Here is a 24,631-nt window from a genome sequence, read left to right as displayed (position 1 = left end):
AATGGGCTCCCAAAATTTAATGCCAAACACACTAGCATTCGGCTAAAGGTCTTTAGAGGCCCAAGAGGCTTTGCAAGGCTGTTCCCAAACACAGCTCGGCAATTACGAAGCCCAGCGTAAAGGGTCACTTTCAGCCTTTCGGCTTTCGAAGCCAGCCCTTTTATAGTCGGTCGTAAGCGCAGCGCTCGGTTCTTGACCAATCATGTAGTGATCGTGCTTAACCTTAGGCCATAAACTCATCGACATCGCTTCGCCTTAGCTGCCAAGAAGAAAATCAGAATCTCATTACTTTTGGAGGAGAGAACATACCGAGGTAAGTAATGTCTTATCAAGCACCTAAAGACAACATCGACATGCATAAAATAAAAAGAACCCCTCGTTCACAATATTTTGAATATTTTATGAAAATTAAGATGTTAACGACACATCCCAAAATCTGGACTTGGGGCTCAAGGGGAAAAAAAAAGGATAGAAAAGAAAAGAAAGTAAACCGTGGGCTCCAAGGCAAAATTGATTAGGAATTGGATTCTCCATTTTCCCTAGAACCTTCCAGGATATATGTCCCGGAAAGCTCATGCCCTTTTTTCTTTATTTATTCCTTTTCTTTCTAAAAAGAAAAAGAAGTTTCCAGATACTCAATTCCACCATAAATAAACTTCTCCACCACCTTCTTTCTTCATCCTCGTCATCCTCGTCATCCTCTTTCTGCGTCTCAGAATCTCCATCAACCTCCGTCGTCGTCGTCGTCGTCGTCGTCGTCGTCGTCTCGCCATGCCGAGCAGATTCCCGGGAGCCATCACGCAGGACTGGGACTCCGTCGTCCTCCACAAGTCGAAGCCCAAGTCGCAGGACCTCCGGGACCCCAAGGCCGTCAACAAGGCCCTCCGCTCCGGCGCCCCCGTCCAGACCGTCAAGAAGTTCGACGCCGCCTCCAACAAGAAGGCCTCGTCCTCGGCGCTCCCGGCCGTGAGCGCCCGGAAGCTGGACGAGGCCGCGGAGCCGGCGGCGCTCGAGAGGGTGCCCGGCGAGGTGCGGCAGGCCATCCAGAGGGCGCGGCTGGAGAAGAAGATGAGCCAGGCCGAGCTGGCGAAGCAGATCAACGAGCCCCCCAAGGTGGTGCAGGAGTACGAGAACGGCAAGGCGGTGCCCAACCAGGCCGTGCTCGCCAAGATGGAGCGGGTCCTCGGCGTCAAGCTCAGGGGCAAGATCGGGAAGTGATCGCCGCCGCGGGTCGCCGGAAGAATCATCGACGTTGGCGACCAAGGACTCCGCGGGTTTACGATCTCTTCGCTCGATCGCTGAGGATTATGAGAGTAGTTGTTATACTGCATCTGTCTTCATTAGAAATAACGTCTGAAGCTCGTAAATAGATCTTGATCTTTGTAATTCCTTTCTTCTCCTCTTTATCGTTTTCTTCTTTTAAGCGCATTTGGATGGACAATCATGAATGCATGCCGACTTCTTAGTTTTGGTAAATTTTCTACATCTTATTTCGATCATGCCACATTAATTTGCCCGATGGTCTAAATTCACCACAAGCGATGATGGCAGAAACGATGGACTTCCCCCTCATCGTTTTCGATCTTGCCTGCCCCTATTTGAGGAAAAAGAAAGGATCAAGATCCTACCATTCTACCATTACTCATATTCGATCAGGGAAGAACTTAAACATGGGACACGCGATGAAGTCAGTGCGATAGATGATGTTATAATTGAGAGATAAATCAGGATAACAGGACAGTCCCCGCCGAGATTTCCTAGCAGAGCTTAAGAAAAACTGCCGGCCTCAAGGCCGATCGTCTCGTGATCTAGCTACTACTGCCCGTAAGACGACGGATACTGCTGCGTGTCGTGATTGCGCGGACCCTGACTCGATCCTGGTGGCGGTAGATATGTACCCGCGCGATATGAACTTGCGCTGCTGCTAGTGTCCATGATGGGCGAATAGGTTAGTCTCTGGACGATGGGTGAATAGGTGGGGGAATACCCTTGAGGGATTATGATTTGAGCTTCGGCCGGACTGTGGGACCTCCCATAGGCGGGCGACGCATTGGTCCTCCCATATGGCGGCGTGTATGCAGCTACGCCCGGAACTTCATAAGCACCCTGGCCAGGATAGCTGTAAGGGGTGGAATATCTTACAGCAGAGCTGAGGTGCGCAAGTGGAAGCGGGTTCCTCCGGTTGAACGATGGGCTAGGATTAGCAAATTTAGCTGCCTTGGCTGGGTGGGTTGAAGGTTGTCCGCCACTGCGGCTACCGCCGGGTCCAAGGGCTCGTTTGTTGGAAGGCTTGCTACCGGAAGATGAGTTCTTCTTTCTTTCTGCCTTGGCTTTCTCCAGAATGGCGGCTCTCTTCTTCAAGCTGTCGAGAGGGAAGACCGACTCGAGTTTCTGGTCTTCCACGCACTTGACGACTGCCCTGATAGCGCTCAATTCGATAGTACTAGCCTCCTCCTGAAAATTCAAGCCACTTCAGGTGAATAAAGTTGACATCAATAACAGAATTTACATGTAGAAGAAGAATATATGGAAGATCGAGGTGCTCTCCTCTTTTGTTCATAAATTTCTGGTTGCGGGGTTGACGCTGTAGGGGGAGAGAGAAGATCAAGAGGTTAAACCTACCGCAGAGACCACACTGTTATTGCCGCTCTTCAACACATTTTGAGCGTTCTTCTTGGCATTACCCAGGTACGACTTCAGAAGTGAAGCGGGCGAAAATCTGTCGGTCATGCCCGCCTCAGCAGCAAAATAGACAGCCTCTATCTCCTTACCATTCTTCACCAGTTCCTCAATAATGTCTGCACACCACCAGAAATGACTTACTCAACACAGTTTCACCAGAAGATCCTTCTGCACAGATGAGGCATCTAAAGGCATACTTCCCAAGCACATACATGACAAATTTGCTATCCATTGTCATAGAATTGAAATGCAGCATAACTTTTAAGCTTTGGCCCAATATTCAATTTGAAAAGCTTCAGGCCTATGGCAATGGAAAAGTATTTGGAACTCATTTTCATGTCGAGCACCTCAGCCTTCTTTTTCCTCTTCTATTCTTTATGTCCATGCTATTCCTATTAGACATCAGGGAGTAGGAGGCCAAACCCTGAAATGGCATTTCTACCATCACAACATTAATCGGCCAACAGATTAGCATCTTGTCTGTAGGAAGCCTTTACTTACAAATGTATAGCTTCTTCTCAAGCAGTAGCACTGACAACTAAAATGGTCTTCTATCCAACACCGTTACTTCTATAAGACGAACTCCTAATGGAACAATTACATATTCTATTTGATTCACTGCCGATACCCAGAAAATCTGGTATTTGGTTTCAATTGCTACCACTTCTAATCCTAGTCATCTATTCAATTAGTGCAGCCTTACTCTAACAATTAAGAAAATCGACTACCTTAAACTGTTCTTTAATCCATTATTGGATTTGCCGCCTAGGAAGGAAGAGCTAACGTTTCTACTCTACCAGTTTTATGAAATATCAAGTGACCTGCTTCTTCACCTGCACATTGCTTATTCGCCATCAGGAAAGACCGGATATCCAGTAAGACAAGAAGGGTCAGGTAAGAGACAACTAACATGCTAACAACAGCCTATTGTGGGCACTATTCTAAGATGTCATTGCAATAATCCACCAGCAGAAGCCAGCAGGTATGAGCATTCCCATTTCCAGAAGCCCCCTCCTGTATCTTTTTCTTCCCTGAGGGGAGGGAATATGGGGTGACATTGTGGGATGTCTCATCCTAGGGCAAATCTCCCACCTGTTTCTTCCTCCTGAGCCTTTTAAAGACCCACTCAGGTCCAAGCCTGCAAATATGAGCATTCCCAATTCCAAGAAACAGAGAAAAATCGAAGCTTTGGCTCCTTGTTAAAAGCACAACAGATTCGAGATTCACCAGCATTTGCTCACGCTCTTATGGTGAGGATGCTTTTTTTTTTTTTGCTCTCTCTCTCTCTCTAAATTTACTATAGCTCTGAAGTCAGAGAGCATAGAGGAGACATTGAGCGGACAGCTTCTAATATGGGGAGCTCAAAACAGGCTTTCAAAGGATTGTCATTCATAGAACTTCACTACCCACGATGTCCTACAATTTTGAGAAAAGCATGTGTTTTTAGCATTTTCAGCATATTCTTTAGCTAAAAGAACTCAATTAAACACAAAGATCTATCATTTGTCTTCATTTCCGTAGCAACCCGGAAAAATTCGAATCCACCTATATACATATGTTTCAAAGGACTGCCATAACTACATATTGATCAGGAAAGCATCAAGAACTGGCATCCTACCATTTCCTTCGAATTTCAGTGCGGAAATCACATGCATTTGCAAAGAAAGAAACTTTATATATGAGCACATCGTACCTGCTAATTTCTCCCCGAAATCTAGAGCTACTGCGAGCTTAGCTAAGTCTCTTCTGCGCGAGAAATCCACCACCAGCTTCCTCAAGAAACCTTCGTCGAACCTCGATTTCAGCCCGAACGCCACCACCATTTGAAGGATCATGACCGCCTCCGCGGGCCCAATCGCTCCGTCACTCTCTTCTCCCGCCCCGCCGGCCCCATTAACGCCCTCCACCTGCTTCCTCCAGGCGTCGAGGAGGGCGGCGGCCCTCTCCACCACGCTCCGGGCATACTCTGGCCGCAGCGCGTCCGCCCTCTTCGCATCCGGAAACAGGGCCTGCACCAACAGCCCGCACGCCCACCGCTTATCGGCCACCCCGACCTTCGCGGACTTGTTCTCCAGGAACTCCTCCACCGCGTCCAGCACGAGCCGCGGCGGGTCCACGGCCTCCGCGACGGCCGCCGGCATCTCCGCCCGCAGCGACGCCGACTCCTTCCTCTTCGAGACGAGGAACTTCACCAGCCCCGAGGAGTCCATCCGCCGCGCGAACGACCGCAGCGAATCCGCCAGCCCGCCGGACCCGCCGCTAGGGCCGGGGCCGGGGCCCCCGAGGTCGGCCAGGGCGGCGGCCTTGCGCTCCTCGACGAGCGCGGCGGCGGCGGACTCGCGGCCGGGGAGGGAGCCCTCGCGGCGGGAGAGGGACTCCGTGGCGGCGACGGAGGAGGAGGCGAGGGCCTGGAGGCCGGACTCGACGGCGCGGGTCTTGTCGTCGAGGGAGCGCTGGAGGGATCCGAGGCGGTCGGAGAGGGCGGCGAAGAGGCGGGCGCAGGCGGAGAGCGCGCTCATCTGGGACTCGAGGCCGCCGGCGAACTTCCGCACCCTCTCCGTCTCGATCACCAGCTCCTCCGCCATCGCCTCTCTCTCTCTCTCTCTCTCTCTCTCTCTCTCTCTAGCTCGCTCGGTCGCCCTCTCTCTCTCTCTCTCTAGCTCGCCGGCGAAATGGGCAAGCGGGGAAGAAGACGGGAAGGAACGACCTCTAACGGGCCGGGCCTGCCCGATATGCCCCGGCCCATTCAGGCCCACCTAGGCCCAATTTAATTGACGGGCTTGGCCCAGCACGTGGCCCGGGCCTGTCAACATCAGGAGATGGGCACGCTTCATCTTCTTCGTCTTCTTCCGTCTTCTTTTCTTGCGCGGAACAGCTGGAACTTTCGAGCTTCTGTCGAGAGCAGCAGCAGGCTGTAATTCCTCGAAAACGACGGCTGCGTTTCTGGCTCGCGGGTCGCCGGCTTTTAGCTTCGCCGGCGACCTCCGCAGCCTAGTCGACGGCATACTCGGTTGGCGAACGCCGTCGACGGCGACGGACCGGGCGTCGTCACATGCGTGGCGTCGAAGGGTTTATGCTGATTCTCTACACTTTCCCAGCAACTTGTTCCGGGACTTTCGATGGTACGACCTTTGTGTTTGTCTGTCGTGTTCGAGAATACGATTCGCTTTTCGATGTACCCATCATCGAACTTCACTTTCAAGCTGCCGGTATCCTGACTAGACTCTTATAGTTTTCTTCCCTCCCGCGCGTGCTCTCATTTAATAATCGATGGAGAGTTCGTCACGCGGCGCACATCGCCTCGAATTTTCTAAGGAATCATTGCTAACTATTATCGCCGCTCACTTTGACTCGGGGATTCGAAGTAGTACCGATTCATAGCGATCATAGCGAATATACGGATCCGAATACCGACTACATGAATTTAGCTGGTTGGATCGATGAACGGAGATCCAAGACAATCAGACAAGATGAGAGAGACAGAGAAGATCTTCAAGACATGTTCAGTATACACAACATTTCGAGAGAGAGAGAAGCTACATGAGTTCACCGGCCAAAGCCGTATTCAACATAAAAAAACCAGACGAGGAAAGAGATCCCGACGACCAACTTTCATTTCGCCACTCTTTTCTTGGCGAAGCCCCTGGAGGCCGGGTCGGCGAACCTCACCGAGAACGACCTCGACAGGTTCTCGGGCTCGTCCCACGCGATCCCCTGGTCGAAGTTCTGCAAGTAGTTGTCGAAGTCGTACGGGACGAGGGCCTCGGCCGCCGCTGGCGACGGCATCCTGCCGCCCTTCTCCTTCTTGAGCCTCGTCCACAGTTCCCTCCACCTCTGCTTCCCAGGGCTAGATCCGCTCGGCGCCGGCGGACGCGGCGGAAGCGGCGTCGAGGGGGCCGACGACGACGTGCCTCCTGAGCGGCCGAGATGGGCGGTCTCGCCGTCGGAGCAGCCCGAGTTGCACTTGCACCAGCTTCTGAGGTCCATTGGAGAGAGGCATGGGAGGGCGAGAGGGTTTGGCTTTTGGTAATGTGAATGTGAAGGGAGAATTTGGCTTTCGGACACCCAATGTCTGGTCCATGCCCAACTGGAGATTGGTCTTTTGTAGTACTACTTGGGTGTTGAGTGTCTATGTGGCAGGTGCTGATGTCACTTTTTGCAGCATTCAAATCATTACTACTTCGTTTAAATAAAAAAATAAAAAAAATGTGATCAGACGTGCTAAGTTCGATTAGATTCCAGTAATTTCATTTGGTGGAGGTATGCCTGTCTTTTGCGCCGTTTAGAGAGATTTATTCGTCAAGGTAAATACTTCGAACCCTTTTTAAATTGATATGAAAATATTCTTTTTCTTTAAAATAGAGGAAAGGATAATCGTGTATCATTTGAAAAAAAAAATTCACTTGGCCAAGATGAAATCTAAAGTTAAATGGAAATTTTAAGTTGGGCCGTGAAGTGGAGCCTGTTTCTAAATTAAAAAAAAAAAAAAAACTTTGAAAATAGATTCTGTTTAACTTGACAATTTGTTCTCAAATCACCGCCAGCTAATCGGCTAGCTGCCACATTTTTCACCCGGTTGAACTTTCGAAGTCATGATTAAGGAGCATTTTCGTCTGTAATCATCTTTTAAAATTTTCTTTCTTCTTTTGCTTTGTCCTTTTTCCTTTTGTCCTTTTTCCTTTTTTTTTTCTCAGATCCCTTGTCCACCACTCTCTTGAACGGGCCCCAATATAAATGGGTGCTTCTCTGGACCTGATCAGCGCAGAGCAGACCTTAGAAGTGATACATTTTTAATCGAGCGACACATTTCTTAATTTCGTTAATCTCAAATAAAGCTCTGACTACTGATCAATCGAACACGAACAACAACAAAATATTGGAACGAGGAACAGAAACCAAACTCCACGAGCTCAGTCCACAGAGTCAGCTAGGCTAGAAAATTAGTGGAAAGTCACGGGACTTGGCATCGGCCTCAAGGAAAGGATTTCGCCCCAATTTTCTTCCGGATTATATGGATCTATTGATGTTTCCAATGCTCAGACACGTGAATTAAAATGTTTTCGTTTTTCCTGACAATTCCCTCTTTTTTCCTGTCCTTTTTCTTCTGTAATCCAGAAAAGGTGCTCCATTTTCCACCTCATCATGCATTTGACGTACTGATCTTTTGAGATATTTCACTTTCCTTTTCTTCTTTTGTGATTGAAAAAAGTGGTTTTTTTTTTCATAGATATTTCATTTTCACATATGTATCCACCTAATTCTAATGGAGCTGCCTCGCCGGGTTCTCACTCGACCTCACTTGAAACAACCTAGACAAATCCTGGGTGAGGTCACAACCTCGGTGGCTGCTAAGGGCTTTGTTGCCCTCACCTAGTGGCCGGCAGCCTTTGTGGGAAGAAGAAGCCCAAAGAGGAATAAGAGAAAAAAAAATGAAAATAAAAAAGAGTTAAAATTGTCACGTCAGCATTGGTCTGATAACCTGAATTTGTATCAATTCAAAAAGATTTATAATTAAATTAATTCAACTGAAAGATTTATAACTGAATTAACATTAATACAATATATATGACTTCTTTTAGTATTTTTCCTGTTCATTTTGTCTAGCGTATCAATTCAACGACCAAAAGTGGGTGAACTCTATTCATATTTTTTTCTTCTCCTCTCTTTGTACTTTTTGAGGTGGAAAAATGTAAATGCACACTTAGCGGTTGAACATGGATGAAGGAATTGACACAGAACCCGTCCTTCTCAAGCAATCCCTTCGATACGCGAAAGCTTCCACGGAATGTCTAAGCTTTTGATTTCCTCTGGAGAGCCCTTCACGGAACTGTCAATCGACGCCACGGAAAGAGATATTGCGGTGGAATATGCCGTTTCGAGTACTTCAAGATGCCCGCCCTTTTTTTATCTCTTTCTGTGGCCGAAAGTTGGTCGGTCGAGATGCCGGGCATAAAGCTAAAGCATATTTTTTCGATTTTTAGCCTGAATTGTGGAACGTGAAGAAGAAGCCTTGGAAGCTAAGACGGGTAGTGAGGTTGAACCTCATTATGGGGTTTAATTATTCTACTATTATCCCTAGCAAAACAAGGATTAGCGGCACTATTAGACAAGGAAAGGCATTAACATCGGCTCTGTTTGCTAGCTGCTCCATGGGACCATCTTGTATGTGATGGCGATGGTCGTGGGGCCGGGCTAGACACCAAGCGTAATTCGGACCCACTTTTATGACCATAGCAAGGAAGAGGTGCCATCTTCCACAATTACATGTTGGAAAAATATAGAGGGGGAGGAGAAGAAGAAGAAGACGTACTAGAGGAAAAATATGTACCACTATTTATTGTAATCGAAAAATTAATTTGATAGAGTGATAATAAAATAATCAAGCAAATGGAAGTAAGATATGGCTAGTCGAATTTCTTTAAGATGATTAGTTTCTACCAATTGTACTAAACAACTTCATAAACTTTTTCCATCAAGATACAACACTTCTAACCCGCTAGTATCAATACTATGTGAATAGGACTCTATCGAACAATTCTTAAAACCGACACACTTAGAGAAACTCGAGAGGAGATGTAGATGTGTTTTCTTCTTTAAGTTGTTCTTGGATTGAAGAATTTCAAATATATTTTATAGAGTTTTTGAATTCATGTACAGAAACGGTTCATGAACTGCGAATTAAATAGATACAAGAATTTAGAAGGTACATGAAACAAGAATTAAATAGATACACAAATCCAAGATATACTCGAACTCAAGAAAGACATGAATTAATGAGATACATGAATGAAAATAACGAATTTCATTTTGCTCATTTTCGTTGATCCATTAACCTACCATGAATATAACACGATAATCAAGTGCTGTGCAGCTATTGTTAGTGATTAACTTTCTACGAGTAAGGATAAATTTGTGGTTTCAGCAATGAGGCGGCATATATAGGATATATGGAAGATTGAAGGTGGTTACTACAGCAAGAACGCCGAAACTAACGAGCAACAGTCTGAACTTCTGTACGGTATAATGGCGTGTGCGCTTCTTATGATAATTTTAGGAAAAAGCTGTATTAACCATTGTCCAATTGAGCCCCATCAAAACTAAGGTTGACACTGAAACTGGACGACTTGCCTGAAAGGATAGTACAGAGTTGCTCCAGGAGGACGATCTTCCACAGTAACCCTAAGTTTGCTAGCCAATTAATGACCGTCTTCATCTTTATTTGAGCAAACAAAGTGCCGAGCAAGTTCTCCTTAAATAGTTCCAAATTGAATGTAGAAGTACAGCATAAGTGTCATAACTTGGCACGGAAGGACACTTAAGTGCCATAACTTTAAAATGGTTGCCAGTTTTAAAGTTAAATGGGACACTTAAGTGCCACTCCGGCGAAAATCCAACCAAACGGCTGACGTGGCGACTTTCCAGCGAATTTGGTCAAACGGCATCGTTTTGCACGGCCGACGTGGCGAATAAAATGCAAAAACGACGTCGTTTTCGTGTCTACGTGTAAATAATAATGTAAAAATTAATTAAATTAAATTTAAAATTAATTTTATTTAAAATATTCAAAAATTTTAAAAATTTTAAAAATTAAGAAAAATTTTGAAAAAAAAAAGGGAGGGGGAGGTCGAAGGGGCGGCTGAGGGCCGAGCCCTCGCCGCCCTCCCCACCGTCGCCGGAAGGGCCGGCGACGAGAGGGAGAGTCGGCCCGAGGTCGCCGGCCCCAGCCGACCGACGGCAAGGGGCTGCGAGCCCTCGCCGGATCGCGGCGAGGGCCGCGACCTCGCCCTTGAGCCGCCCTTCGACCTCCCCTCCCTTTTTTTTTTTTTTTAAAATTTTCTTAAATTTTAAAATTTTTTGAATATTTTAAATCTAATTTAATTAAATTTTATATTATTATTTACACGTAAACACGAAACGGCGTCGTTTTTGCATTTTTCTACCACGTTAGCGTGCAAAACGAAGCCGTTTTGAACCAAACTCGCCGAAAATTGCCACGTCGGCCATTTGGTGAATTTTCGCGGAGTGGCACTTATGTCCCATTTTACTCCGATATTAGCACTCAAGTGTACAATTTTAAAATTATGGCACTTAAATGTCCCTCCGTGCGCAAGTTATGACCTGCGCCAGGTGTCAACCTCCCAAATTGAATATTATTACGAGATGCAAGAAGCGGCAAGATACTGCATCAATCGAAAAGTTTCATAAACTCTATATTGCATAGTCAAAGTTGCAATTGTATGTCTTGGAGCTAAGAAAATGTGGGTAAAGCTACCCAAATGGAAGGGCGTATTCTGTAATCACTATTTTCATGGCTGAAGGGGAATGTTATAGAGATTAGGTTAGGTTAGGGTTTCTGGAAACAGCGGTGAAGCTACCAATAGGTAGAGAGCAGCTCTTCAAGCGAGAGAAGACTCCGCGTTGAGCTCTTTAAGCTCTTGAGGGAGGGAGGGATTTGCAAGGTGCAGTGTTACTGTATCAATTTAAAAGCTGTTGTTTCGAGGAAAAAAACTTCAGTAATATCATCAAATCTATGATGGCAATTAAATAGAAGGGATGCTTTTCTCTCTTTCACAAGAAAATTACAAGAAAGAAAAGAGAAGGAAAGCTTTTTTTCTCCTTTTTGTGACCGAAAGGTTGTTCAAGATGCCATACATAAAGCATTTTTTTTTTTTGGAATCAGCATGAATTATGGAACGTAGAAAAGAAGACGAAATTGAATCTCACCGGGGTCTATTATGTTATTACTATTATCCCTTCTTCTTTTTCGGTCAAAATTTAAACTATTTTCATTCAACGCTTTGGTTTATAAAAACAAGGAAAGTTAGATTCAAAACATAAGAGATCTCACAAGGGTCGGAGGCTTAGATAGCCAACTGGGAGGTAGACTTCCTCTATGATAAGCTTTTATAATTCAATTCGCAACTTGATTAGCATTACGTGGACAGTATATTATTGAGACTCTTTTCATTTGAGCTATTAAACTATTGCACATTTTGAACAGGCATCTGAGGGCCCATGGACTTTGAGATGGGTCTGATGAGCACTGATAAGCTATCAGATGATATCCACATCTGCATATCATTTACAGCTTCCAACAGATCACTTGAAGACTTCCGAGTCTTTTTTTGTTCCTTCTCCACATCCTTTATAATAAGTAGTATTGCCGCTATTAGACAGGAAAAGCCTAACAGTTAATAGCTGCGAGATGGGGGCCATCACATCTGTGATGGTCGTGTGGCCATGGTAGATGCCGGAGGTAAAGACAATCGTCATTATCAAAACAATTCAGCACCACATGGAACAAATTAGTAATGCATTCCATTATTTACATTATATGCAACGCCAAGGGCCTGCTTGTCTAGAGAAAAACCTCTGAATTTCTCCTCTCCATCCTCAATGAGGAAGAGTGAACCGATGAGAACAGGTGAAAGCGGCCTTTCAGTGCCTTGCTCGAGTTCACGAAACGCCCGGCATGTGCTGTTCAAGTTCAGTTTCATCGAAGTGACCAGAGCAAATGGACAAGATACCCCGAAACCACGTCTCCTCCAGTCTGCGTTTCGTTTTCCAGGTGACATTTCCACTCGCAGCATTGATATCCATGACTGCAGCAAAAGAGTCAGTTTTGATACGTATAGACTTCCATGCTCTTTCTCCGGCAAGCAGCAACCCTTCTTTCCCGGTCAAGACTTGAGTTTCTTCATTCGAAAGGGCGGTTTCCATATCTCTCAACAGCAAAAGGCAATCAACATGAGCAGTTTCTTTCCTTCCATTCACGACAGACCTTTTGTGGGAGGTTTCTTTGTGCATTTTTCCAACCCGGAAGCATGCTGGATCAAAGTTACGTACTTAGATACGATCAATCATTCAAAGAATTGATTGAATCCTTTTATTGAGAGTTCACGGTCCGTCCACTTCGTCAACTAGCACACCAAGACCTATCGTCTTCATATAAATATGAGCATACATGAACAAAGAATATACAAAGTAATAGAATTACATTTTTCCTTCAAAATACATATCATCTTCACTTTCTTTCTGAAATTTGAGAAAAAGTGTTAAACCTATTGTATTGGTATCAATTCAATAATAAATCCGTTTGAGATGATGTAGACATGAACGAGTTCGTGCTTGGTTCAAATCCAATCACAATTTGATTGAATTTTAGATTTAGGTAAAATGAAGAGGAAAATTGAAGTTGAACTACTACTACTACGAATGGAAATGATAAGAAATCAAAGGGGCAGACGGAATTGAAAGGACTAATTCTACTAAAATCTCAATAAATGTAAAGTTGTATACAAAGAACTCAACGTGAAAGTTGAACTGGAAAGTGAGCCTGAATTGGTCCTCAAACCCTTCGTGCATGGTGGAAACTCGAAAGAAAATGCTATCCAACCCATCATCTTGATAGGTCGGGAAGCAACTCCTCCAAATATTCAAAGTCTGCCCCATCATTTGTAATAATTCCCAATTCTAACCCCATAATTGATCCCGACTCCTATTTCTCTAACCTACATCAGTTGCTAGCATTGATCATGCATGCCCTATCGAGTAGGCCGAGGGTCGTCCGACACTTGAAGCAAATCGTTCATAAATAATTATTTTTGCTTGGCCACCAGGCATTTTCCGGTGTAACATTTACACATGTCTAGCACTACTTGTATTAGGGATCTTTCAATAAATGCCCGAACTAATTCCCATCATTTTTATAACTAATTAGCAAAAGAGCGTGGTATAATGTTTCCGAATGTGTAAGAAAAGAGATGTGATTGAAGGTCCAATGAGACAAGAAATGTGTTTAAACGGTTTTCGATTAAAAGATTCAATTACGCAAAAAAAAAAAAATCACTTAATTTGCTAGGTCAATATGCGGTTAATTAATTAATTAATCCGTTAGAAAGGCATTCAAATATCGTTCATTGCATTACTCAAATCCTAAAATCTACAATAAATATTCACGGTTCCTAATTAGGCAAGAAGGTAATGCCATCAATACTCTATATTCTTCTATTATCGAATAATATTTTATTTTCTTTTTCAGCACTAAGAATGACAATTACTTGAAATTCAGTACATAGATTTTCATGCACGTGTTTCTTTCTGATTTATTAAAAAAGGCCGTCAGTCAATTTGACTAATCTAATTAGCCTGACGATCCAAAAGGGGCGCGGATAATTTTTGAAAAAATTACTTCTTATGTGTTGCCCTTGAGAGATTATAGCATGCATTTACTTACTAGATATACCATTTGATTTGGTTTCCGCATAATATTTCTTTCTTATATATATATATTCACCATATCTATAGATCTTAGATTTGAACACTTGGGGCGTGAATAATAACGATTATATTTCAAAAATCAATTTTTAACTAGAAATTGATTTTTCTATTTCTATTATTCAGACGAGTTTCTAAGCAAAAATATATGTTTGATAACAATACAAAATCTCTATTCCTAGGCTAGAAATTCGTTTGATAACAATAAAGAAATTTTTCCTCTTGACAATAGGCAGTGCGCAACCATCTTCCTAGCTTCAAGTGAGCAATGGCGAGAGGCCGACAACAGATGACTAGCTTTCGGCGAGCGAGCGACATGGTGGACTTCGATGACCGGCAACTAGTGGTGAGCCATCGAATTTTGATGGCGACGACTGATGGCTAACGACCAATGGTGGGCGGTTGATGAGTGGTGATGAGAGCAAATGATGATGAGAGTAAATGATGGTAAGAGTTTTTATTTCTCATTTTTGTTCAAAAAATAGAAAAGCTAAAAATTTTAACTTCTGGTTTATATTCCAAACCTATTTTTGGAGTAAAAATTTGTTCAAGAAATAGAAAAATGTAATAGCATCACCAATATGTTCCAAGGAATAGAAAAATAGAAAAATAAAGAAACAAAATGGTTATAATGCATAATACTCAATTCTTATTGTGGAGTGTTGTGTTTTGACCCTGCTAATGCCTAACATTCGTGTTTTTTTTGTTTTTTGTTTTTTTGTTAGAGAAATAATAGCCATTACTAAAATGTTGAGAAATAGATTGCAGTTAAAATTGGCTAAAAAGACTATATTGATATATCATTTAAAGGTTTAAGATAAAATTGACACAATTGAAAGATTTATGAATGAATTGACTATCATACAATAAATTTATCATTTTTTGGACAATTATTTCAATGCTTCATGTGATGGGGGCTTATATAACTAATTTCTAGAGAGAAGGTTTTACCGATGGGTTTTAGCCAGGGGTGTAAAAAAAAAAAAATGTGTCGGCCCAGCCCGACCCGGCCCTATCTGTCAATTAGCATAGATGATTAGAGGAAGAATGCAGATTAGGTTTGAGATCTGTTCATCTCTAATCTCCTTGCGGTTCTGCTTTTCATTGCTGGGTCGATCATGAACCCCATGAACTGATCGAGGCGGTTCGTCATTTAGGCCCAATCAGCGGGCCCATCCAGAAACCCTGATGGGGTCGGTTCATCATTTAGGCCCAATTAGGGGGCCCATTCAGGAACCCTTTTATACTTTTTTCTTTTTTTGAAATAGTTGGGCCTTGAATAAGCAGTTTCCTTTTGTAATCTTAGGTCAAATCGCCCTTTTTCATCACTTCAAAATGTAAATCATGGTAAAATATTGAATTTGCGATATATGGTCTCTTCACAATCATATGTTATAAGTAAGTCAATATACCGTTCGGCAACTCTTCCCGTTAAATGAAAATAAAGCTCAAGAATTACGAAAACTAAAAGCTTCTATCTTTTATTCCATTTAAAGTCAATTTGACTTTGTGATATACAACTTTGATATTCGATTTCGAGATAGTAAATTAAAATGTTCATCGTGGCTGATCACCTGGTCACAATCGATGAGACATTCGCCAATTAATGAATGAGAACTATCCATCTCTAACATGGAAACTGAATCTTTGAAGGGGCATGCATCAACCGAAAAGAAAGAAGAAGCAGATCCAAAAAAAAACCCTATATCACCAAAAAAAAAACCTCAAGAAATAGATGAGAAAATGCATGGTCGAGAAGCTCGTGCCGGACCGGCCTCTCGAGGATGACGCTCTGGGGCAGCAGGGCGCTTTAGTACAGGAATGCGGAAACGGAGGTGGTGGGCTCACCGATGAGTGACGTCACTAGCCTAACCAGTGATCGGAACATTAAAGTCGTTAGAGACTGCCAAAAACACCAATTAAAGAACACATTTTTGAACATGTACCGGCTTCTCTTGCACGCGTGATTCGGATCTCGATTACAAAAACCAAAAACCCATAAACTGTGCAGAAAGCTCAATGAGCTGATGACATCTTTTTCCACGATTGTACACGATTGAAACGGACATCAGAGTAAAGGAATGCGCTAAAGGGCTTCCCTAAATATGTGTTTATCAAATAGTATTTTCCTAAAGTTACTTCTTAAGGCATTTTTCAATTATAGTTTACTAAATAATTTTTGCATTTCATCAAAACCCTTTATACTAATAGTTTTTGTATTTTCTTAAAGATTTTTGTCAAAAAAATTTCCAAAGGCACCCTTTGTAGGTCATGGATTCATGGAGAAACCAGATCAGAATAGGTAAATTTATGAAACTTAGGAGTGAGTTTCAGTTTGAATATTTCAGAACTAATCTTTAATGAGCGTTTCCGCCTATTCAGATCATGCTGACCTCATTCTCCAATTGTCACCGATCCAGTGGCCGAGAATGTCAAGCAACCCGAATCTCAAGTAAGCGTGCCTCGCAAACTTCATGAATCCCATCATTACCGAGCTCAGTCATCATTGCTCGGCACTTTTCACCGCCCCGTTGACACTCATCGCCACTCCCACGTGGTTTCTCGCCACCACAGAAACGCACTATCCCTCGCCTGTTCTGCCCTGCCTTGGCAAGAACAAATTATGGAAGATTTGGGCGACTCTGATCATCATCATCAAAATATCATGGTCCATCACAAAATTGCATGTTCATCGCACGTACAATTCACGTGCGATCCCTGTGTAATCCACGTACAGTCGGTGAAATGGACAATACTGCAATATGGAATCAGCAAAAATTGGCTGGAGAGTTTAATTTCTCGCAAGACATAACTTTAACTACAAGGATGTACAGAGCGCACCCAAAAATCAGTCGCGACACGCTGCGAATTCAACCTAATGGAGGTCCGTCCATTGCAGGGAAGAAACCAACCAAAGAATCGGATCGGATAGTCGGATCGAATGAATCACCGCACAAAAGAGGAGCTAGCGAAAGAGATATGTGATCGCAAGGGCAACGAACAGGAGGACGTACGCAATTCCTTGATCAATCGCCTTCCCCGCATTCAAGAGAGAGATAAGCAAAATAAGGCAAGATGAGTCCTATAGGCTGCACTCCTTTCGAGAACTACTACATGTTTGTGCTTTGATGGATCTTGAGACTAAGGGCTGTGCTTATACTTGGGTAAACAATAGAAGTGGAGAGGAAGTTGTCAAAGAAAGATTGGATCGAGCTTTGTGTACTATTGAATGGCGATTAAATTACCTAGAAGCTTAAGTTCTAACTTTACCTGCCCTAGGGTCGGACCACAGTCCGATTCTTTTGCAACAGCAACTTCAACAATGCACAAATCAGCTTGTTTACAATTATGACAAAGATCAGGTCACTTCATTGAAAGAAAAAACTCAGAACATATAGTTACAGGAAGAACAATATTGGGTGATGCACTCCAGGATTAACTAGATGAGATGAGGGGATAGAAACACGAAATTCTTTCATGCCACTACTATACAAAGGCGAAAAAGAAACATAATCAGCATTTTAAAGAATGAAAATGAGGAGTGGATCCGAGAACCAGATCAGGTGAAGCATGAGACTCTTACTTTCTTTAAGAATTTTTATACTTCAGTTCGACATCGAAACTATGGACCTATTTTAATGCAATGTCATCAAGTAGTTACGGTAGCAATAAATACACAACTCACAATAGAAATTACGTGAGAGGAAGTAAAGCACGCGACATTTCAATTAGGAGCCACACAAGCACCAGGACCTGACGGTTTGAATGGATTGCTCTACCATAATCATTGGGACATTATACAAGAAGATGTTTTTAAATCATTTAAAAAAAATTCACCACGGGCGTGATGCCGGTTGATATCAAATCGAGAACAGCCATATCCCTAATTCCCAAGACACCGAACCCCGAGAGGTTTGATCAATATCGCCCTATCAATTTATGTAATTTTATCTATAAGATTATTTCAAAAGTTCTGGCGAATCGCCTGAAGCCTTGGCTACTGGAGTTGATTTTCAAAGAACAAAGTGCATTTGTATCAGGTAGACATATACAAGATAATATCCTCATAGTTCAAGAGGTTCTACATCAGTTAAAGATTCGAAAAAAAAAAAAAAAAAAAAAGAAAAAGATTTCAGGGGATCCTTAAGTTGGATATGCAGAAAGCCTACAATAGGGTGGAGTGGGACTTTTTGGAAGCTTATCTTTGTCCAATGAGATTTCAAGATTGTTGGGTAAATTGGTTGATGCAGTGTGTTTCTACGACCTCTCTAAGTGTAAAGCTCAACGGCAAACCTCTACCTTATTTTTGACAATTGCGGGGACTCAGACAAGGCGACCCTCTCTCCCCCTACTTATTCATTTTGTTGGCAAATATGCTATCCACCCTTATCCAACAAGCTGTCGATATGGGCAATCTACAAGGAATCAAAATCAATAGGTGGTGTCATACTTTATCCCATTTATTTTTTGCTGATGATGCTATCTTTTTCCTTGATGGTAGAATCTAGGAATGCCAAAACTTAGCAAACATCCTACATCAGTATTGCCTAGCTACAGGTCAAGAAATTAATATGAACAAGTCTGGTATGTTCCTAAGTAAAAACTGCCCTCGGTCTCTTAAGATAAATATGGCTGAAGAATTAAGGGTTCCATTGTTGGATAAAACGGGCAAATATTTAGGCATACCTTATGATTGGGGATCATCTAAAAAAGACATGTTTGCTTGGCTTTTAGGACAAGTAAATGCTAAATTAGAAGGGTGGAAAGAAAATCTAATATCTAAAGGAGGGAAAGAGATTCCGTTGAAATCAGTGGTTCTGGTATTACCGCAGTATGCAATGATGATATTTAAAGTTCTTGTATCTATATGTAAGTCTTTGGAACAAAAAAATAGCTAGGTTCTGGTGGCAAAACAACATCAACAGATCTGGAATTCATTGGAAAAGTTGGGAACTCCTTAAAGAGAGAAAAGATAAAAGAGGAATCAGATTTAGAGACTTACTATCTTTGAATAAAGCTCTATTGGGAAAGCAAGCTTGGCGACTCTTTCAAAATCATTCATCTTGGTGGAGCGGTGTTTTCAAAGCCTTATATTTTCATTCTACAAATTTCTGGTTTGCTGATAAGGGGAATAGACCTTCTTGGGGTTGGCAGAGTCTTCTACTAGGTAGGGATTCTATTGTTGAGAAGTTTCAATGGTCAGTAGGCAATGGCAAAATGATACGAGCCAAAGATGACAAATGGTTAAATATGGGTATTCTAGGTGGGCCAGCAAATAGAGAGGAACCGGAACCGGTAGTTGGTTTTATTATTCCTGAACAGAATAAGTGGAACGTCGAGCTTCTAAACCAAACTTTTCATGAACACATTGTCGAGGAAATACTAACTATAAAGCTTTGGCCAGCTTCTACCGAAGATAAACTTCTATGGACAGGAACTCAAGATGGACTTTATACTGTGAAGAGTGGCTATAATTTCATCAAGCAAAAAGCATCCGAAAAGGTAAACTCTCACGCTTCCTTTTCCTATCATACACCCAGCAAGCTATGGAAGCATATTTGGAAAACAAAAACAGCCCCAAAAATATGCATCTTTCTCTGGTCTTTATGCCAAAATGCATTACCTACAAAGGATAATCTATTTCGACGAAGAATTACCCTTGACCTAGCTTGTAAACTCTATTCATCAAACACTCCCGAGACCCCTGAACATTTATTTATGTTCTGCCCCTAGACACATTATATATGGAGCCACCCCCAAGTACAGATTAACATCTCAAATTACAGAACATACCGCATAGATGCATGGCTAGCTAATCTTATAGAACAGAAGGGGCACGTACTAGATTTTGAGAGCATCGTCGCCCTATTATGGCAAATTTGGAAAGCTCGGAATCAATTTGTCTTTCGCCATCAACGTACTCATTCGGATCAACTTGTTGATACAGCTCTAACTCTGGCACAGTTCAGTCTTAGAACCCAGCAGCAAGAATCGAGCAACGGGACTACTTGGCTGAACCCTAATCGAATATGGCAACCACCGAAACAAGGCATCATAAAGGTAAATCTTGATGGCGCCTTTCCTATTACAAATCATATGGGAGCGATCGCCAGTATTACTCGAGACCACACCGGCAGAATGATCGGAGGCTTAACTCGCAGCATTCAAGCAACTTCTGCACTCGAGACGGAGACCCAAGCGCTATTATACACACTTCAGGACCTATCATAGAAAGGAAAAACTTAATCTTACCTGGTGATTGAATCCGACAATCTCATTCTTATCGAGACAATCAATCGGTGATGTATGCCGTCGTGGGACTACCGTGCTTTGTTTGCTGAATGCGCAGCCTTGATGCTCTGTTTCCCAAACCTAAACATGCAACACTGTTGACGTGAAGCCAATGCCCTAACTGATTGGGCCGCGAAGGCCCACGGACGAGGATACCTTTCACCAAACTGGGCTAATTCTCCTCCTCAAATTATGTTGGACATGCTTTGTACTGAAGCCCTTGTTAAGGATTGTTCTTTTTTCCCTACATGAATAGATATCTACCATCTTTCGACCAAAAAAAAAAAGGAACAGGGAGAGAAAAGGATGCTTCGGCGTACCATCGTTGGAAGGACCTTCTGGCGCTGGCAATGGAGCCATGGACCGTCCCGTGTCCATTGCTGGGCTGAAGAAGAGTCCAGAAGATTCCAACGAAAATTGAATCTCTGACATTCATGATTCCTTAAATTTTCGGCACTTTCAAAACTTACTCGAATATTTTCATTTTTTTAAGTTAAATTATTTTGTTATTTCAAAGGAATCACAGTTCACTTTTGAAATAGATCAAATCTTTAGAAACCTTTCTCTAAATACTTGAAATTTGTAATCATTTGGATTAAAGAAAAGTTTTTCATCATATATATTGTCGGCCAACCCAGCCGCCCTAAGGAGTTTCTTTTGGATCCATCTCTACATGGAAATGCCTTGGGTCATACATTTCCTTTACTTTCTTCTTTCAATTTCAATTTCTCTATTTTGTCCTTTTAATTTCATTTGCATTTTAAATTTGTTCCCTTTATTACTTAACACTTTTTAGTCTTGGATGATAGATAGGCCTCAACACTAGTTATGCACGGGTGAACGTGGAAGGAGTTTGCAAACAAATGGCTAACATATACTCTTTTCAAAATGGCAACCATGCACCATTTTACGAAAAAGCTTTCATATCCCGATGCTCTAATTTCCTGCCATGCCTGAATTGTCTTTATCTTTAATGGGCAATTTTTATTTTTTTTTCCGGTCGTTGAGAATAACATTGGCTATGGCAGTAATTATGATGACAAGTGGCAAACATGCATTTTTTTAGGATGGTGGTTAGCACGCATTATTTACAGACAATTTTCTTGTCTTTCAAACATTTATCTTTTAACGTCTTTGGAATAAAAAACATTCATCTTTTACCATCTTTCAAATCTAGATGGTGGTTAGCACCCATTATTTACAGACAATTTTATTGTCTTTCAAACATTTATCTTTTAACGTCTTTGGAATAAAAAACATTCATCTTTTACCATCTTTCAAATCTAGTTACTGCCATACCTGAATTGTCTTTATCTTTAATGGGCAAAATTGTTTTTTTCCGGTCGTTGAGAATAACATTGGTTATGGCAGTAATTATGCATGACAAGTGGCAAACATGCATTTTTTTTAGGATGGTGGTTAGCACGCATTATTTACAGACAATTTTCTTGTCTTTCAAACATCTATCTTTTAACATCTTTGGAATAAAAAACATTCATCTTTTACCATCTTTCAAATCTATTTACTTTGCTCAAACTTATGACCTCGTAGAAGAATGTCCAACCTTTTTACCACTTGCCCTTGCGATAATAAACGAAAAGTTCCCGCAATATATAAACAAGCGTAGCTAACCGCTAGAGGGCCTCACTTTACGCTTCTTTTTTGTCACCATGAAAGTGAATGTGGAATTTGCGCCGTTGCTGCTCCTTTTCTTCAGTCTTTCTCTGTGTGAAATGGCATATATTTCCGAAGAGGATGATTTAGACTTGGAAAGACAGGTCAGGACTATGAACAAGCCATCCATCAAGACCTTTTTGGTAATTTTTCTCCAAACCTTTTTTCTGCAATAGTCTCATTTGAAGTTCACGAAGATATTGCAATCTATCACGTTAATCTTTGAAGTATGATTGCTACTCGACGAATGACTAACTGTGTTTGATTTTATCAAGACTAAAGAAGGAGACACAATTGACTGTGTTGATATAAATAAACAACCGGCACTCGATCATCCTCTACTGAAGGATCACAAGGTTCAGGTAAAAATTTATCATTGTCTCCTAAATCAACCGATAACTATCCGGACCAACATCGGATAATTTAGGTGAAATGGTCTACTTGATGCTTCTATAATCAGTTTTTTCTTCTTGTAGACAAAACCGAATCTACATGTCACTAGCTTGCACCAAACTTCTCCAAATGCAAAATCGATTGGATTTGGGTTGGAAGAACCTTGCCCGATTGGAACAGTACCCATTCGTCGAGTAACAAAAGAAGATCTGATAAGGGCAAGATCCTTGCCCGGGATACCGTCCGTTGCGGCTATGAGACAAAATACTGTTTTTTCAAATCAACATGTACTATCCCTCTTTCTCATGCTCACATGCATATCACAATATCATTAGTGATTTTTTATTCAAATCTTTTAATGAGATTATGTACGTATGAATTTCATGAGACCACATGTCAAATGTCCACTTATGACAATCTCAAAATATGTTGTTTTCATGATTTGGGTACAAAAAGAAAATCAATACATCTTTTAAAGTAAGACCGGTAGGCATAGGTGAGCAAGAGATTATTTAGTTTTCCTTCACTTTCTAGCAATCTAAGTTACAAGTTATCAATTGTAGGTGGTATCTCTAAGGGACAACATGATAGAAAATATTAAATATGGAGGAGGTGGAGATGTGACAGTCTACAATCTAACGGTTGCTCATGATCAATTCAGTGCACATAATATGTGGATTGAAACTGGTCCCCCAGAGCATGTTAGCATGATCGCATTTGGTTGGATGGTAAGTGATTTTTTTAGTAAGTCAATGTCATCGTTTTTTCTCTTCTTCTTTTTTTAACAGAAGAAGTTCAATATGTGGTGAAATGATCTAAGAGGAAATTCTCTTATTTTCCTAGGTTTCTCCACAATTATTTGGCGATACTCTTTCTCGGACGTTCACATATTGGACAGGTGAGCTATGACGATAATAGTTAATTTTTAACTGAACCATAATTTGAAATTTATTGACCAAAGCATTGTCCTCATAAGGTGATGGCCATCGCAATGGGTGCTACAATGTACTATGTCCGGGTTTTGTGCAGGTGGATAGGGGAATAATTATTGGTAATCCAGTAGGTCCTACTTCAACTTATGGTGGAAGTCAATATGAGATTGTAATCCATATCCAGCAGGTATGTCTGATCTTTTCAAGGTTCTTAAGATAATGATTTTTGCTAAAATATATTAGAGACTAATAGTTGTGTTCTTTAAATTTAGAAACTTTCCATATCATTCTACCCTACTGAAAGTTATTCGTATAAGCATATAATCATCCATGTTATTAATTATCATGGCCCCTAATACCAAGCATATTTCGATATCATTATTAAATAAACTAGTGTTAATAATTTATGCATTTTTTGCATTACTAGCACTTATTATCAATATTTATTTCTAATTAGGATAAAATTACTGGGAATTGGTGGTTGCTTTTAACCTATAAAGCAATTAAAGTAGGCTACTGGCCAAAGGAACTATTCCGGTACTTGCGCAACGGCTCACTACACACAGCTTGGGGAGGAATTGGCATGGCTGGAAGCAATGGATTCTGTCCACCGATGGGAAGTGGCCACAGGCCTGACGGTACAATCGACCATGCTACCGTCTTTCGACAACTCCATTGGGTTCGATCGGATGGCAAATCCCTACCTCCGGATAAGACGACGACGTGGGTGGACAGATCCAATGTTTATGATTTGATGAACCATCGCCGTACTATACTTTATTCTGGCTACATGATTAGCTTTGGAGGTCCAGGAGGTTATTGCAAGGTATAGAAAATTTACATGAAAAAGTTATCTCAAGCAATTCAAATAATAAAATTATCGATTTTCTATTTCGCACCCTTTGCTTTGTAAGTGACGTTCATTTTCATTTCCCTTCTCTCGTGATCAAGGTAGCCATTGCATGTGAAGTGACCTCAATGGTAACTATAGTTCTTTCAACAACTTCTTCGGAATTTTCAAATATGTTAAATCCCTACCAGCTCTTTCAACCAAAATGGTCGAGCAGATAGATAAATCCGGCATCTATGGTTGGAAGAGAACTTGTTAAACAATGACAAATGAGATACATAAATTCATTACGCAGACTGGCAAATTGTTGCGGGGGATAAACTTCATATAAAAATGTTTACCTTCAACAATTTGATAAGCCAAAACCTCATTTTCATTTTATGGACTCCCTTTTACAATAATATTCACATCTTCTTTTCCTTTCTTGTGATTGAGATTGCATCGTGTATTCATCGTGTATTCTAAATGTTTTCCTAAAGCAAACTACGTGTGGCAGGAGAGGAGGCAGTAGATCGATTGATTAGCGCCACCA

The 24,631-nt window shown here is 41.9% G+C and overlaps 3 protein-coding genes across 3 annotated transcripts; 2 read left to right on the top strand and 1 right to left on the bottom strand.

The window, feature by feature from the left end:
• The first annotated feature begins 667 nt into the window (after nt 1–667).
• LOC104436612 (multiprotein-bridging factor 1c) lies at nt 668–1,476 on the top strand. The gene has a single exon (XM_010049441.3). It carries the CDS (start codon nt 772–774, stop codon nt 1,216–1,218), a length of 447 nt encoding a protein of 148 aa, XP_010047743.1. The 5' UTR covers nt 668–771; the 3' UTR covers nt 1,219–1,476.
• Nucleotides 1,477–1,613: 137 nt separating this feature from the next.
• LOC104436611 (FRIGIDA-like protein 4a) lies at nt 1,614–5,350 on the bottom strand. The gene is made up of 3 exons (XM_010049440.3): nt 4,376–5,350; nt 2,623–2,798; nt 1,614–2,454 (listed from the first exon to the last, which is right to left on the bottom strand). Exons 1-3 carry the CDS (start codon nt 5,265–5,267, stop codon nt 1,816–1,818), a joined length of 1,707 nt encoding a protein of 568 aa, XP_010047742.2. The 5' UTR covers nt 5,268–5,350; the 3' UTR covers nt 1,614–1,815.
• A 16,570-nt stretch (nt 5,351–21,920) lies between these two features.
• LOC104439075 lies at nt 21,921–24,081 on the top strand. Its single transcript, XM_018870023.2, has 5 exons — nt 21,921–22,067; nt 22,200–22,286; nt 22,881–23,045; nt 23,347–23,436; nt 23,707–24,081. The coding sequence occupies exons 1-5, from the start codon at nt 21,921–21,923 to the stop codon at nt 24,079–24,081; spliced, it is 864 nt and encodes a 287-aa protein (XP_018725568.2).
• The last annotated feature ends 550 nt before the right edge of the window (nt 24,082–24,631 follow it).

Source organism: Eucalyptus grandis, chromosome 3, assembly GCF_016545825.1.
Source record: "Eucalyptus grandis isolate ANBG69807.140 chromosome 3, ASM1654582v1, whole genome shotgun sequence".
Taxonomy (NCBI): domain Eukaryota; kingdom Viridiplantae; phylum Streptophyta; class Magnoliopsida; order Myrtales; family Myrtaceae; genus Eucalyptus; species Eucalyptus grandis.
This window is presented reverse-complemented; position numbering and strand designations above follow the sequence as displayed.